This window comes from Protomyctophum bolini (genome assembly GCF_963924005.1).
Source record: "Protomyctophum bolini genome assembly, chromosome: 10".
Classification (NCBI taxonomy): domain Eukaryota; kingdom Metazoa; phylum Chordata; class Actinopteri; order Myctophiformes; family Myctophidae; genus Protomyctophum; species Protomyctophum bolini.
The window spans coordinates 33,401,005-33,417,996 of record NC_137871.1 but is presented as its reverse complement, the minus strand read 5'-3'; the positions used below and the strand labels follow the sequence as shown (position 1 = coordinate 33,417,996).

The window sequence follows — 16,992 nt, the reverse complement described above, 5'->3', positions numbered from 1 at the left end:
AAACTTCTGTTACAATTACAACTGTTGTAAGAAGCTATTACAATATAATTACGGTTTTTGACAAGGTTGTGATAGTATTATTTATGCATAAAATAGCCCTATAATAATATGCACATAATATCATTGTATGCGGTTGAGTTCCTATCCAATCACAGTCCTGCCATCCCTCCGGGCTATGGGAAGTAAAGCCTACCTTTGGGTTGAATTGCAGTCGTAGACATTAGTCCTAGTAGGTCTCCTTCCACTGGTTCTATTAGTTTATCTCCTGCGTCTCTTTCTTATTTTTAAACACATTTTTAAATAAAAATGGAAGCAATCTGCAACATCCAGGTTCTCCTTCAGGCCGCGGAGTTTCTGGAGAGACGAGAACGAGGTAATTTATTGATTCACGCGTCAACAACAACAACACCAGTGTCATTCGAAAGGGGAATTGTGTTTATATCAATTCGGTCAGTATTATCAAACGCATGTTTGCAAGTGTGCAAAAGTCTGCAGACGTAGATGTATAGAAGGTATGAAGATGTAAGCCTATTTATACACTGTTGTTCAGGTTTTGTGGAGCAGGTTGTGTAAGAAGTAGGATTTGAACCACTGACCTACATTTTGGTTCTGTCATTGTACTCAAAGGCGCCAATTCCACTCCCGGTTTGAAAGATCCGCAACCGAATGAATGAAACTGCAGACTTGTCAAATCTAAAAGAGGCTTAACATAACTCCGAGGGTATAACAATTGTAACCAAATGACCAAATGGTCCCGTATGCGTCCTTTTGGTTGCATTTGTTACACTCTTGGAGCTTAGAAATGTATGCATTCAAGAACACAAGCAGGATATGTGATCTTTACTACTGCGTAATAACGTAAGTCTATAGTACCTCTAAAGTTTGTTTTACTTTGTAAAGTTTCAGTTTTACAAACACTTTGTATGATGGCTGGCACCCAAAACTTAAAAATAAAACATTTTTTTTATGTTAGAGCTTGTGGCACCGCCCCTATAGTCTACTTACTATGTGCTTTATTGTTGTTATTAAACTGGAGGATGCTCGTTAATTGCTCAGACTTTTAATGCCATTTATATATCATATCGATTGTAGTCTTTTACTGGTTTTGAAGCATTGCAGCATAATGTTGAATGATGTCATTTTTTCTGAACTTACATTGCTGTTGTTGCACCAACATCCTCACATTATTCATACTGACAGACATACTGTATTTGGTTAAAAACATACCGGTATATGACATTTGATTTGATATCAAGTGGGGAGATAGTGTGTAACATACAGTACATGGTCAGAATAGTCATAGGCCTATAGGGCAAAATATGATCCTTGTGATAACGTCTTGTAAATACAATTTACCCCACACTTTGAGAAACACTGATATATAAACATTGTTAGCTAACATTTGTTCTGATCTGTGCTGAAACATATATATTAGTTCATTACTGTTATCTAACATGACATATAGCAATGACTGTAGAGCAGATATTTACTAGCGTTAACTGATTAACCATGAGCTTGTAGATTGTCTATTTTGGTGAACCAAGGGGTCCTTGACATTTATATAAGTTTGAGAATGTTGGCCTATCCATCCACAGAAGCAGAACACGGCTACGCCTCCGTGCCTCCTCTGAGTCCTGACGACAATGACAAGAGGAACAAACATAGGAGCAGGAAGTTATCTTCTGGGGGAAATAGGTGATTGAAATGACATACTGTAAAAGAAAAGTATTTAAGTAGATAATAAGCAATAATATAATGTTTGCTGCTTGCTTGCTTAATCTAAATTCAACTGTGTGTCTGAATTACAGGTCAGTTCACAACGAGCTGGAGAAAAACAGGTAAAGAATTTAAATCATTACTTGCTTTGTGTGGATATTATAACAATAAATCTTATCCACTATTGTAATAATACCATTGTAATAAAGCTGTTTCTCCTGTAGCACTTTTAAATGCCCTATTTGTACATAGTTGCATTGATCAAATAATTTACTTTTGGTTAGCTGTCTGTGTCTGACCTGCACTGAGAGGGAGGCCAGCAGACACAATATCAGCAACATAACATTGTATTAACACAGTTTTGTCGCTATGTACTGTGTAGACGAGCTCAGCTGAGACACTGCCTGGAGCAGCTAAAGCAAGAGGTTCCTCTGTCGTCTGACTCCATGAGGAACACCACCCTCAACTTGCTGAGGCGTGCACAGCTGCACATAAAGGTAAGCACCTGGGAAAACGTGCACAGCTGCACATAAAGGTATTTGTGAATTTTATGTATTACCATGTATTGATCCTGCTTACTGTAAATTGCTCTGGATTAAGAGTGTCTGCTAAATGCCTAAATTGTAAGCACCTGGGCAAACATGCACAGCTGCACATAAAGGTAAATAACTGGGAAAATGTGCACACCTGCTCACACGTGCACAGGCACAGCTGCACATAAAAGGACTTCAACACCAATGATTCGCAACGCAATGAATTGCAACTTGCAACCACAGAATCTAGCTAGAACATGTTGTAATGGCAGACAAATGTGAGCAACGTCTTTGTGATCATGCTGTAAATGCATTGCAACGTTTTGTTTGTGATTGCAAAGTTTTGTTTTGTTTGTGACTCCAATCACTTGGAGCGAGTTGCGGTACAAATGTGGTGTGGATTCTGTTTGGACACAGTTGTTTCAAGTATTTTGTGTAGTAGTGAACTGTGTAGTGAACTATGTTAACAAGTCTAATCTGGCAATTCACTTAATCAAAATTATTGATCTGCTAATTTTAAAGTAAATACAAAAATGGGGTGAGAAATCGAAAAAAAATAATTTTTGGGGTGAACTATCCCGCTAAGGCTTAAATGTCTTCCTGTCTATCTCACCCATCATCTGTCTCTCTCTTTCCAGAAGTTGCAGGATCAAGATGAGCGTGCGGAGAAGCTGAAGCTGCGTCTGCGCTGGGAGCAGCGGGAGCTGTGTGTTCGTCTGGAGCAGCTCCAGAGAGCCTCGGAGAGGATGAGGAACGACAGCCTGGGCTCCACCGTGTCCTCCGAGAGGTCCGACTCGGACAGAGGTACAAGCCTCGCGTGCGAAACGGGGTCACTCACGGCTCTGTCACAAGACTTCCACGCAACCAGTTTAGATTACGCCTTTGTGTAGTTTTAAATAGCTGACACTCCATCCCCTTGACGAAAACAAGTTGGACGTATCTGACAAGTCTTTTAACAAAGATGCACCCTTGTCTTTCATCTTTGGGCATGTACTACTATGCCTGTCGATATCGTTGAACTTTCTACAATTAGGCGAAAATTTGCCTAGATTTCCAGGGAATATGTCAGTAGCGTTCCAGACTGTCAAAGCAAAAGTCAGTTCAGTCCACTTGAAATTAAGGACATTATTATTAAAAGAGGTAGGGAAATTTGTGCTCTAAACTCAAATCATAGCATGAAAGTCCAAAAACAACAAAAAGGCTTGCACACTCAAAGATGAGGCTCTGGACTGCCCAGTGTCCATATATGGAGCTGGCCTGTTCTGACATCATTCTGACATCTGCATAAACTCCATATTTGGGCAATGGGACATTGTTTTAATGGGACACAGACATAATATCTGTTTGGGGCATGCATTTCCAACTTGCATTGTTCTAAGTAGGCCAGTGCCCAACGGGCACCGCTGTAGAGGCTCCAATGGGCTAAAGAAGTGGTTCTCAAGGTGGGGTCCAGGGAAAGTTTACAAATGGTACCAAACGGACCCATTCCATTTATACTCTCTCAGGGTTATGGGCGTCCTTGAAATTAAAAGGTTTGAGAACCACTCGCCTAAAAGCAAGGTGTGCTTCATTGTGACATTTGCATGTTGATCTGTCAGGCACGTCCAATTTACGTAAACTCGATTGAGTAGTCTGGTGGACCATTTTACAATTGGACCTCTCTGACTTTCTCCCACCCATATAACTATAGGCCTATAGCTGAAAAACTGATGCAACTTCTGTAACTCAAAAGCAAATCTTTACGGCGTGTCTCCAGCAAGACTGACATCATCAATATGATGTCATCAACATGACATCACCGATCCACAGGGAATCCACTGTGTAAATTAAATATCACCTAACCATTTAAACACTGCTGGATGACGGCTCATGACAGTCAAGTCCAAAGAATTTAACACCAGGCAAATCCATTAATTAAAGTGGAGTAGCCTACACCTGAGCAAATCTGCTACTCGTGGTCAAAAGTGTGAGCCAAGCCGCAACCAGTGACAAAGGTTTAGCGTTACATCTCTGACTAGAAGTGAAGGCATAGAATAAAATGTCCTGCAATTAAGACCTTTTACTTAACCACACCAAATCTGGATAAACGTAACTAAATATAATTAATTAAACGAACACATTTTAAAACATTATTGTCTACCTGTCTGTTACTGGATTGACAAACATTCCCATTATTAATTGCATTAGCTGCAGCCATGTTTACCGTGCTCCATCTTACTCCTCTTGTTCAACAACCCGAGCTGCCGCTCGTACCAGTCACTAGTTCCATTGCGATGTGTTCATGAGCTTTTAGATCAGCTATTTTTTAAAATGCTTTGATCATTCTTTAAATGTACTCATATGTATTTATTTGTATTTCACTTGTTTGCCTCGTCATGCATGACATGCCCAAAATACAGTAGGGGCACCAGGTTGAAAGTGGTAAATCATCATCATCACCATTGTGTTTCCATTACAGAGGACGTGGAGGTTGATGTGGAGAGCATAGTGTTTGACTGCGTTGTCACCGATGGACTGAGTATCCCGCAGACAGGCGTAGATCACTGCTACTCCAGCCTGGACAGAGGCTGGTTATGACTCAGCTGACACGGAGGGACGCAAGGAGAAAACATTCCAAAAAGAAACAAAAGCAAAAACTAAAAAAAAAACATAAAATGGAGGACAAGAAAGAACGAAGAAAAATGTTACTGTACAGCTGAACTCTACTGTACTCTCTTTGACAGGTGACGACAATTCAAAGGAAAAAAAAGAAGAAAACATAACACATACAGTCTGAATACAAGCTAAATGGTAATGTTTGGTTCAAATGAGCCATGTCCATTGTTTTGCACTGAACAGCAGTTAAAATCACTGGGCTGAGATGGAAGAAACATTACAGTGTATTTGAAACATACCAGCATCCAGTGAGGCCGTTATTTTTCCAAAGTTATGAGGTATATTTGTTATGGCTAACTACAAGCAATCAAATAATCCCATTTCTGATTGTTTCATCTACCTGTCAAGGGCTGTTTTATTTTCCTTTTTAACTTATTTTTTATTCAGTATTTCTATATTGGATTATGCCTTAAAATGGGTTTGGTCTACTATATACAACCTTTTCTTCAGCACTAAGAAGCTTCTGCTTTTCAGGAAAAAGTCATGATGTAAAGCATGCACTTATACAGTAACCCGTTTTTATGTTTTGCATTCATGTTACAATGTTAATTGTAATGTCTTTTAATGTTTTTTTTTCTTTCTTTTTTTCACTGTTGCACAAACATCCACACATTGCACTTATTTCGTCTCAGAAGGGTTGTGGGTATATGTCTCTTAACAGCGAACAGAAATTGGTTAAATTTGCACAATTAACATCTGGCAATTAAATAATTATACCACATTATGTACGTACAGGTCCCGGTATTACGCTTATACTTGTGTTAAGGGCAAATGACAAAAGAAATGCAGTTCCACACAATACATAGGACTAAGAAGGTGCAACATGAATTGCTAATATGAACTTGAATGTTTGCCTCCATCTGAAAAGTTCTACTTTGCAATTGTGCACTTCTAATTACATTGTAATTATGCATGCAGTAGCTTCATCATCTTGCATAGAACGTCTTCTTGTAATCATGCAACTTGTGTTGCATTGCAAGTATTTTGTATCCTTTTAATTACTGTGCATTTAATACTCTGAAGTGCATTTTTGCCTTCAGGATTGTATATGCAAAATGCCTTATTACTTTGTAAAAGTGTACTGTATGTATGCATTAATCTGGCTCTTCGAGTAATATTATGTAGCATTTTTGTATTAGTGTATACTTTTTTATAAATAAATATTTTATATATTTAATGCCATGTCTTGTTTGACTAGACTGCAGTGCAACAGGACACACTTCGTTGGTAAATCCTTTTCCATACTAGCTTATTTAAAGTGTAGAGTGTTTAAGTGTTTAAAATTTATAAGTGTAGAGATTCCTATTGAAACCCCCCGTGTGGGGGTTCCCGGAACATCCAGGCCCCCAGGAATGTGCCCAGGGGGCCGGGCCGGTTCCGGCGAACTGCCCTGGGTCTGAAACGATTGAGAAATGACAGTTACCGTGTGGGGGAATTAGCAGACAACCCACTCACAAGCAAAAGTGTGGTATTCTCTCTCACGCACACTCTAGTCTACATTGTAATTAGCATGCAACAGTGCACCACTTTGGCACCCGTTGGTATCCTAAACATAGGGACATACATAGGGAGGGACAGACAATGACTGCGTTTCCCGAACACGTGTAGGACTTGTAGTGCCACGCATGCTCAGGCGCACACAGAAGCCTGTGAACATAAACATTCCGTGCATAGATGTGCCACGCAATGACCTCAGGCCTACCATTCTGAAATTGAATTTAATAATATTTGGACAGCTGACAGTAGGCTCTCTTTACTCACAAAAAAAAATATATAAATATATATATTTTTTAAGACTAAAGAGAGCCTACTGTCAGCTGTCCCAATATTATTAATTAAATTTCAGAATGGGCCTACCATTGCGTGGCACATCTATGCATGGAATGTCTATGTTCACAGGCTTTTCTGTGTGCGGCCTAGAGGGCATCTGAGCGGCACTAAATGCGTTCGGGAAAACCAGCCATTGCAGTTTTCTGTACCACAAAAAATATAAGAACGTTCCACATGTTACAAAGATCATTTGTATTTATTGACAAGCTAGCACCACCACAGGAGGAAGAGCACATCCTCCTGGTGTTTTATATTTGTGATCAACTGAAATGGCTGTATAAAACAAGAGCCTTTTTTTAATAACCCATTGAACGAAAGTACATTTCAACCCTGGGCGCAGATGCTGATATCCACTGCAAACATGTCTCTACCAATTATAAACTGCAAAGTGACAGCCCAACACGCTCTAGTCCAGTTCCTAACTTCCTTTCCAGTTACTTTTCAAGAGATGACTGCAAACAATGTGGACCCATCGTTGCACAATCAACTTCAATTTGAAGCAATGAAACATTTTGATTAGTAAAGAGTAAAGACAAGAAAATTAAAGCATGACAATTAACAACAGTAAACAGAGATACAATGATTATTTATATGTGAAATTAAACAATAAGTGCTGTACCCATTAACAGAGTACTTTCATCTGTTCTGACAGTGACATAAATGTCAAGCGTAGCTTAGCCAATCTGCAAAGCAGACTGAGAAACACGCACACAGAGCTTCTTGAACTATATCGATCGACTTACAATCAAAACAAAATGTTTCAACAAAATTTGGATAAATTAAAAAAAAACAGTTTCAATCATATTTGTGAAAATCTGGTTATGAAAAGTTCTTAAGAATAGAAGTATAAGTACAAAGGTATAAAGTAAACAAAAGTGTTGTAATGGAAAGAGAGTAAATAGCACATGTACTGTATGGGGACAGAGGTGGATAAAGGAAAGTTGTATAAAGATATTGAAGTTCTATTATTTTATGGTACGCCATAGTCAGTGTTCAATCACTGTTTCAAAGACTCACTTCCTTCTTTTTAACCACAGAAATGCTTGCGTACCATATTAATACATGCCAGGTTTGTCTTGTTTGCAGAGATTTTAACTGCATTGCAAAAACCAATGCAAAGAATTTGACCACTTTCATAATGGGACGGTGATATGATTCATTTTCAAAGCAGTGGCTGTAGGTTTCTTAGCGGACATTCTAGCCTTTCTAGTTATAGCAACTATGTTTAATTTCAATGTCACCAGACATATACATAGACAGAGATCTACGACTGGTCTGGCAACACGAGACTCGGGTCGTTCTCATTTCTATGAAATAAGCCGTTTACCAGTTTAAGGTTCAGGTGTCACAATCAGAAAAACCCAAGGACAGGAAGCTGGCTGTTTGAATCCAGCTCAGGCCTTCGATGGTCCACCTACCATAAGAGCAACTCTCACAACCAAGTAGACCAGTGGTTCTCAAACGTTCTAATTTTAAGGATCCCCATGATCTCATACTATATATTTTTTAAATCTGTGGGACCCTGATCTACACTGCAAAATCCTCAGATGGGAACCCCTTTTTGGGTTTTTACCTTTCAAGACGGGAACCCATTTTTGGGTTGTTGTTGCTATGTACAGTATATAGAAACTTTTTTTTGGTAATGTTTTGAATAAATATTTGAAGTTTTTCAGATAACCGGATTTAGGAGGCGTTTTTATAATCGGCCTCAGTTCTAAAGGGGTTAACTCTTGACGGTGTAGAATTGTAACCAAATAGACAATTTCTCCACAGTCATAGTTACAGACCCGTTAAGGTCCATTTTGGATCCCTGGTCGTCCCCGAATCCGACGCTGAGAACCACTGACCTACAACATGACCACAGATCTAGGATTAGTTCATCTCTCCCCGTCTCAATAGAAGGTGTGGAAAGATCTGTTCCGGGGCCTGTGGTTTGGTTATAAATATGTCATACATATTGTTTCTTGTGGGCCTGTGAGGCGAGGTCTTTGGCTTTCTCTTTAGCTGCCAGTGCCGTCTCTCTCGCTCTCTCCGTGGCCGTTTCTGCCAAGGTCCTGGAGGGAGTCTCACCTGCACGAGAGGCAACAAACATTACTGACCCTCTACAATTTTGATTTATTGATCAGTTTCATTTAGGGATGCACGATTAATCGGTAGCATAATCGGAAATTGGCCATATCGGTCATAAAAATGATAACTCATTGCGGTGATTTACTCTTCAAGAAGTGTTCAGATATGGTAAAAAGCATAGTTCTGCATATTTTATGTTGAGTGTAGCTGCTGAGTATCACAATTAGATATTAGATAATATTAGAATGTGATAAGTAACAATGACTGCCCCCAAAAATGCCTAAACATACCTTGCATCTTGGCGAGGACAAATTCAAAGCCTTTCATGGTTTTTGTAGCACTGGTCTTGAATCTTGCCAGACCAAATTCCTGAAAAGGAAGCAAATGAGCTCCGTCAAACAAGGAAGTTGTCATAATTCATATCACTACTCTTTTGTTGACAGTTTAATTAAAGCTGCAATCTGTGCATGTTATGTCCTCGCCTGACAGAGGGGGATCATTTCAACTGTATCACAAGGGTCTCACGTGAGACCAAATATGTAGCGCTCAATAAAGAGTGGATTTTGACCTAGGGAGTCAAATGGAAAATATGAAATAGTATTATGTAATTTGCTTTAAGCAGTGCCGTTTCTGTTACCAACACTCAGATTCATCAAATCCTTTTATTAAGCTGTATATGATCAAATAACTAATGAATAAGACTATTCATGAGTTTTGAACCAGGGATCTTCTGCACAGGGGAACAGGTGGCACTAGTGTATAGGGTAGTAGCCCAAAATAAATCTATGTCCCTTTGAGGGAACAACAAAGAAAGAAACATAGGTCTCACGTTGGAGAAGTAACCTTTCACCTCTGGGTGGCTGTTCAACCTACTTGACACGAACATATCGCAAATGATTGAGATTATGAGTCGCCAAGTCTGCATGGTCGTCATAAATAGGTCAAGTGCTACAGGCTAGGCTAAGGTGGAGTAGAAAATGCAGTACAACTCACAGAGAGACAGGGCCTTTTGTAACTTTCTGTGTGTCACTATTAACAGTAAACACAGGCCGTCCCTCCCATCCCTATGAATCCCTGGCCACTAATCCATGTGACCTACAGTAGGACTCTTTTCCCTCCTGGCCCCCAAGCTCCCCAAGCTGTGGAATGACCTATACAAGCTCACGTGTCACATTGCGATGCATCGAGTTATTTTCAGAATTTGCGCTATAGTTGCTTTGTAGATTTGTTTTTAGCATCATTTAATCTACTGCATTGCGATGCATAGTTATTTTCAGAACTTTCGCTAGTTGCTTTGTAGTAATTCTTTTAGCACCATTTAATCTACCCTGTTAATAATTGACTAGTGTGCGTGCCACTTTACACCCATCTCGCACTTTGTAAATCGCTCTGGATCAGAGAGACTAGGCCCGTCACTGTGTCCGGTGTTACCGGTGGGCGGTCATACCACAGAGTACATTACTTGCACACCGATAGCACCGTTTTATTATGAGCCACATGTGCATGGTGTCAGATTTCACTTTAGTGTGGTGTAGTGTAGAGAAAAGGACTTACGGTACGGTGAGCTTTCTTCCACAATGTTTTAGTGCTTTATTTACTCACAATAACCTGTAGCAACGCGCTCTCAATTAATCTTGTAATTCCTGTTAGCGTCTTGGATTGGATCAGCACTGATGAAGGCTATTTGAGTAGCTGAAACACGTCCGTTGTTGGTCTCGGTGAGGAAAATAAAATAGTGAAAAGGACATTATGGAGTTCTGCTGACTTATTTATCTTGTTGTATTTGTTGACTGTGCCTGCCTTCTGCGCCTTAATGTGCTTTGGAAATTAGAAGAGCAAGCGCTGATGTTGTTTCTGTATCATTGCCATTTACCAGGCAGGTCTATTAGGACACCTAGTGGTTGAATTCGATACTACCGGTACTACTGGTGTGGGTAAGCCTAGCACTGTGACATGCCTAACAAAGACCATGTGCTGCTAAATGCCTGGATTGTTACATTATTAGGGAGTCTCGTGTGGACCTTCCCTCTACTAACCTGAATAGCTCTGGAAAGACCATAGACATTGGAGGAGATCCATGCCTCTCTTCGAATTTCGGTCCAGCTGCCATTCTCAGGGTTAATGTGGTATTCACAGCGCTCCTTCACAGACTGGGGGGCACAGGGTGAAAGCAAACAGAACACTGCATGAAAGTCACTCTGGACAGGAAGGAACACAACCACTTTCCACCTAGTGTCCATATTTCGGGTATGTCACTATATGCACAACTTTCTAAAGAATTAAAATAAAATAAAAACAGAAAATTTAGAAAATATCAGATCATCAAGCTCACAACTGCTATTGTGCAGATCTTGCCATTATTGTGAATGTAAAATGTACTGCTGGGCCGTTAACGGTGTTAACATGACACTCTTATCGTGTGATAAAGAAATATATCACCGTTAATCTATTCTCAAAATTGGTTCTGGGAGCTGGGTCTGCATATGGTCTGCATAGCGGACTGTAGGCGGGCCGTGTGTGTGTGCGACTGTGTGTGTGTGAGAGAGGAGATGGAGCACTGTCTGCATGGAGTGGGGGGGACGGTAAACAGCAAGTCAGCAACATGTTAAAGTTCCACAACTTTTCTTACTAGAAAAGAAAGAGGCAGCGATGGAGCCATAAGTCCATATCCATAAGTTCTGGGACATAGAATTGCGCTAAATACTATTATCCATGATGGCAGCAGCTTGCTGCCTCCTGCTAGCCTAGCTTTGACCAGGATTGCCACATTTCGTGACTGAGAGAGAAACAAGCAACCAGGTCTATGAAAATGTTAACAGGCCAGATCAATACAGAAAATCTGAAAAGTCAGAGAATAAGTCTAGAAAAAGCAACTATAGTGCTGACTGACTGTTGTTTTAGAGCAGTGGTTCTCAAACATTTTCATGACGAGAACCACCAATATTTTAAAGACATTTTAGATAAACAAGTCCAAAGTAGTTTATAATGACTAGACTTGGCAACACTGAACAGTTCTTCTAATATCCATAATTAGGGCTCCTGGTCTAATGGGCCACTTGGCCTGAGGTAGCGCACACATATTTTGAATGCCTTCGGCAGTTAAAATTAGCCATTTTAATCTAGATTAACTCCAGGATTGTAGTGAGATTAATCTACCGGTAGATTAAAAAATCTATGTTTCAATGTTCAATGCCAAAAACACATCATTGATCGTTATTAATAGGCACAATTATTACATAATCGTCTAATCGCAATTATTTTTGCATAACCGTCAATCGTTTCCACGTTGAAAATGTCCATACATAAAATAAAATAAAAGCAGAAATATCAGATCTACAAGTTTCTTCTATTTTGTAAATGTTTTGGAAAGAAAAACTATTCAAAATGATTAAATGTGTCAGTGATTTAATCTGCCCTGTGCAATTTGCGAATGCAAAGCCTAAAAGGCAAAACAGAAATACAAATTGTAACATTTCAATGTTCAATGCAACAAAACACAATTAAATCGTAAATCGCAATTATTTGTGTGGCAATTAATCGTCAACTTAAATTTGTAATCGCGACAGCCCTAACCATTTTTCGTCAGCTAAACTTTCATCATGGTGACAGACGGCCCTAGTAGTGGTACCATGAGTCGTGCGTGGGTGACGTTCCAGGACAGCGTGGTCATGGTCCTGGTCTGAGGGTCCACGACGGAGTCCTCGATGATGTACGCCTTGCTGGCCATGTGCTTGGGGAGGTAGCGCTCCATCCAGCGAGGTGCGCGGCTCGTTTTGGTCAACAGACGTCTGGAAATCAGACAGTTGCTGGGAGTAATCTCCCGGAAGATGATGTCCTCCGTCAAAACATGATTACTGGGAAGGAGAGAAGAGGGAACACATATGAATAAATCATCAGAGGTATGAGTTTGTTTGACATTTATGCAAGACACTAGCCCCATAAGATCCCCCCTATTTACAGTGTGCAAGTTCAACAAAATTACTACATCAAAATACTATATTAAAGTTTCATGTCCAGGAGTCCCGCGCCGCGTGGGAGAGAAACTTCTACCACTTTGCCAATAGGGAGTCCCCTCGACCAGGGGAAATATAACATTTATAACAATAGAAGAGTACTAGTTATATTGTATTAACATGCTGTACCATACAGATATACTACTTATATTGTATTAAAAGGCATTCCGGATTGCAACTTTAAGCAAAGATCAGAGTTTAGTTCCATTGGCCCTCATTTATCAATCGAGTGTAAAATCTGCCACAGATTCGAGTGCAGGTTTCGTAGTACACCCACGTCGCCACGGCATTTATAAAGTGATCGCAAACAGCTGATCCTTCCTTAATTTCGTTCTGACGTTAATAAATGTGACGGGTGAAATCTATCGGGCACGCGCTCGTTTTTGCGACAGGAACGTCCTGAAATACGTTGTGAAACCATGGTTACATGGACTTGCTGCCCCAGCTCTCTCATACACACACACAGACGCGCACACGCAACTTGCAACTTGTTGTATCTTAAATAAATAAACCTGCATGAATTAAATAAAGCTGTAGGTCTGTTTCTCCTCTCGCTTCGCTTCCCCCTTGCTGCCCGCCTCACCCCCCCCGCACGCACGCTGACGCACATATCGCAATTTGCAAGCAACTGTCACTGTGTGTTGTTAGTTGTACAGTTATATTAAATTATTAAAGTATTTTTAATTTAATATACAACAAGATCTATTAGTGAACGAAAACCTGAACCTGTGAACCATGAATTAAATAACAAATAGGCACGCGCGCGCGCGCACACACACACACACACACGCTGCTGTTTTGCATAGGTGCTGCTCCTCGATCCTGATCCTGTCCTGTCTGCCTGTCTGTCTGTCCGTGACACCGTGATCAACTGACCATGCACGTTCGACAGTCTATTTAGATTGCCTCACAGTCGCTAGTCGCTGCAGTGGATAGGCTGTCAACTCAACTCAACTGTCAATATATGAATGTGCAGCTAAAACCGTAGCCCATGTGGCTGGCACTGGAGGAGTGGTGGTGGTGGGCTGGCTGGGTAGCCTACATCTCTGATGCGGTTCCCACTTGCGCTGGCGGTACATTTGGCAGTCGAGCGACGCGTCAGGTTTATTAAACGAGGAGGAGATTGCACATACCGTAACTCCAGAAAGACATCGGCCTACTGTAGATTAGGCTACAGTATATAGGCTACCCATGCATGTTGGGACTCTCCGCAGCTGCAGGCAGCACTGCACTATAGGCTATACTTTCCAACGTCATGGAAATATTCCAGCACAGACAGCCCAAATCCTCGCATGTATGCGCTCATGCAAAACACTGTTTAAATGGCTTAAATCAAGTGCGATTTTAATTGTAAAGTTGGAAAGCTCCTATAAATTTAATATGACACAAAGACACATCTTGTAGGTCCATAACTTTTTTCTTTTTCTTTTTTTACATGTAGCCCATATACATACAGTTTTATATTAACATTTTAGGAGTGAATACATATGTTTCGATGCCTTTGGCAGCCTCTCAGCTGGTCAAACAATGCTGCTCCGCCGTTCTGCGACAGAAAAACATGCGTACGCCAGCTGAGGAGCAAACGTGGATTTTGAACGTTGTCACGTTCAATTTCAAGCTTTGGCGGAAATGGTAAATGTCAAAAATGTCGGTAATTTCGGCGTGCACCCATATTTTGGCGTACGCACGGTTGATAAATGAGGGCCATTGAGTGTATGTGTGACGTGTGTGTGTGTGTCAGTTTGTTCTGACCTGTAAGGGTTGGGATATCGTTGCCAGAATGCAACACATACTTGGTCCCAGGAACTCTTTAGGAAACCTGCACAGCAGTAATACTTCACCATTGTTCCGTCTTGACAATGATCCCGACGAAACTCTGCCAAACAAAATGATAAATTACAAATAAATACTCAACTATGTCTGTCCAACCATTATTCTGTATGCACAACATAATGGTCTCTACTAGGTCAGTGGATGGTTCTCAACGTGGGAACCAAATGGATTTTTGTAGACTCTCAATTATTAAGGTTTATTTGTCAGTCACTCTCTCTACTCATACAGGTACAAGCAGCGAAATAATAGTGAGGTATGGTCATTAAATAATGTCCGACATCAACATAACTAAAACAAAATGAAAGAAAATAAATGAATAAAATAGTAATACCACTCAAAATCAAATAAAGGGGATAGGTTTTGTCAGAGACCTGGACCTGCTGCAGCAGCTGCAGTAGTGTCCGATTGGAACTTAACCGAGATGTCAACCCATGGGGTTGGAAAGACTGCTCGACATAAGCAGTAACTTAAGCCAAGGGCTAAAGTCTGTACCATCGAGATGATCCTGGGTGGTGTCATTTGTTAACTCATTACGTTCAGTACGTTCCTGCCAAGCCCTTCAGCAAATATAAAAGAGGCTATTCTGGATGAATAACCCCAAAAAGACAACGAGCGCCATTGGAAAAACAAAGGCAGTGAATGAGAATCAGAGAGCATGATGATAATGTAGTTGCTTGAGTGCGTGCCCATAAGTATGGAATCCGGCAATACTGTATGATGTGAGACATAGATGCGTCAGCCAGCTCCATATATGGGGTTCTAATTAGTCAGGGCCGATTCATACTCCTATTTTAGAGCCGAATAAAAGTCGGTTCGGCTCTGTGGAGCCTACAATGTGACGTCATTTGAGGTTCGGGGGGGGGGGGGGCGGGTACCGTCCTAAAGTCTACTTTTCGGTGCTACTGACGAGCTGAAATGATTTCGGCACTACAGCGCTGAAACAGCGGTAAAATAGGAGTATGAATCGGCCCTCAGTCATACCCAAATATGGTGTCTGTGGTGTTTTTTGATTGATTGAATACTTCATTAGTCAAAAATGTAATTAGCAACATGATACAGTCAGAAAACGCTAAAAGGATAACATAAGTCCTGGCTACTACTGACAGCGTTAACCACCAGGACTCACTCAAACCTTGGGGGTAACTAATATGGCAGTGACCTAACAAACATAACTATATCGGTGCCTCATAGACAAGACATCAAAATCACATCAAATGGGGGTCTATGGTCTATGCATACCATTGGTGTCTGAGTAAAACACTGGCCTAGGCTATATAAACAATGAATGACAGAACGACACTGAATGACAGCTGTCAATCAAATAAAATATCTGGAAAAAGAAAAGGGAGGGAAAGAAAGGTTGAACTACAAACCTAAAGCCACAGTGAATGAAAAATGAATATGGCAAATATGAGCATTTAGGCCTAGATTTAAATAAAAGTCTCAATTGATCAATACAGCCAACACACTTGGTTTAAAAGTCCTTACGGTGAAAGTCCTTACTGACTGTATTCAATTCATAAACATGAAAAATAACAACAAAATTCAATGTCATCACAAAATATAAAAACAGTGAGTGGCCTACTTAAAGGTGGATTTTCAGGCCTATATTACAAGCATTTAGCAGTAAAATACATACTCTAGTCTACTCTAGACTGAAGAACTGTAGTGAATCATGGCGGAACTGCAGGCGTGTGGAAACTGGAATGTGGTCACTGGTCACGTCCGCAGTCACACTCCACTCACACTCACTTCTTTTCGCAGATGAGTAAGCCCGGGCCGTAAGCCTGGGACCGAGTGTACTCCACTCCTCCTTGTACAGTACAGTATGGATCATGATTCATGACATGAGGTCAGTGGTCACATGATCAGGAATCAGGATGGTCAGTGCCAGTGGCTCTGTTCAGGAACGTTACTGCACTTTCCTCGCTAGCCTTAGCATTTTGCCTAACGTGTCGCGATGAATGAATTACATCATTTGACCCAGTTCCACGCAATGACGTTGAAAGAGTCCATTTCGCGAGGTTATTTTTAATAGACCCACTCACCTGGACGGCCGAACGCAGCTCATGAACACGGGGCTATGTTCATTTTCGTCCTCCGCTTCCCTGCTGTTTCGTGCAGCCAGTACTAGCCACTAGCCACTAGTCAAACAACTACTACTTGTCAGTAGCAAGCAAGAAGCAACAGCAAGTAGGGGGAAGGTCAAATTCAACGACATATCCGGTGTTGTTTCGCCGAAATTGGTGACCCGTTGAATTCAGTCTCCCTCTTCTTCTTTTGGGTTCAACTGCAGCTTGTGTTGCATTTGTGTTGCTTTACTCCCACCTTCTGGAGTTAGT

General features: G+C 40.8%; 2 protein-coding genes across 2 annotated transcripts; one reads left to right on the top strand and one right to left on the bottom strand.

Annotated features, from left to right (window-relative positions):
• Positions 1-211: 211 nt before the first annotated feature.
• Positions 212-6,010, top strand: mxd3 (MAX dimerization protein 3). The gene is made up of 6 exons (XM_080773800.1): positions 212-373; positions 1,596-1,695; positions 1,809-1,838; positions 2,099-2,213; positions 2,888-3,053; positions 4,708-6,010. Exons 1-6 carry the CDS (start codon positions 307-309, stop codon positions 4,824-4,826), a joined length of 597 nt encoding a protein of 198 aa, XP_080629926.1. The 5' UTR covers positions 212-306; the 3' UTR covers positions 4,827-6,010.
• A 907-nt stretch (positions 6,011-6,917) lies between these two features.
• On the bottom strand, positions 6,918-16,820 carry prelid1a (PRELI domain containing 1a). Its single transcript, XM_080774825.1, has 6 exons — positions 16,699-16,820; positions 14,570-14,693; positions 12,433-12,658; positions 10,841-10,954; positions 9,095-9,173; positions 6,918-8,804 (listed from the first exon to the last, which is right to left on the bottom strand). The coding sequence occupies exons 2-6, from the start codon at positions 14,659-14,661 to the stop codon at positions 8,683-8,685; spliced, it is 633 nt and encodes a 210-aa protein (XP_080630951.1). The 5' UTR covers positions 14,662-14,693; positions 16,699-16,820; the 3' UTR covers positions 6,918-8,682.
• Between the last annotated feature and the right edge of the window lie 172 nt (positions 16,821-16,992).

Coding starts and splice junctions, on each gene's coding strand:
- mxd3 (XM_080773800.1), top strand. CDS start 307: ATGGAAGCAATCTGCAACATCCAGGTTCTCCTTCAGGCCGCGGAGTTT. Junction 2,214..2,887: donor GTGCACAGCTGCACATAAAG/GTAAGCACCTGG, acceptor CTCTCTTTCCAG/AAGTTGCAGGATCAAGATGA. Junction 3,054..4,707: donor GAGGTCCGACTCGGACAGAG/GTACAAGCCTCG, acceptor TTTCCATTACAG/AGGACGTGGAGGTTGATGTG.
- prelid1a (XM_080774825.1), bottom strand. CDS start 14,661: ATGGTGAAGTATTACTGCTGTGCAGGTTTCCTAAAGAGTTCCTGGGAC. Junction 10,955..12,432: donor TCACCCACGCACGACTCATG/GTACCACTACTA, acceptor TGTGCCCCCCAG/TCTGTGAAGGAGCGCTGTGA. Junction 8,805..9,094: donor TGTCCTCGCCAAGATGCAAG/GTATGTTTAGGC, acceptor CCTCTCGTGCAG/GTGAGACTCCCTCCAGGACC.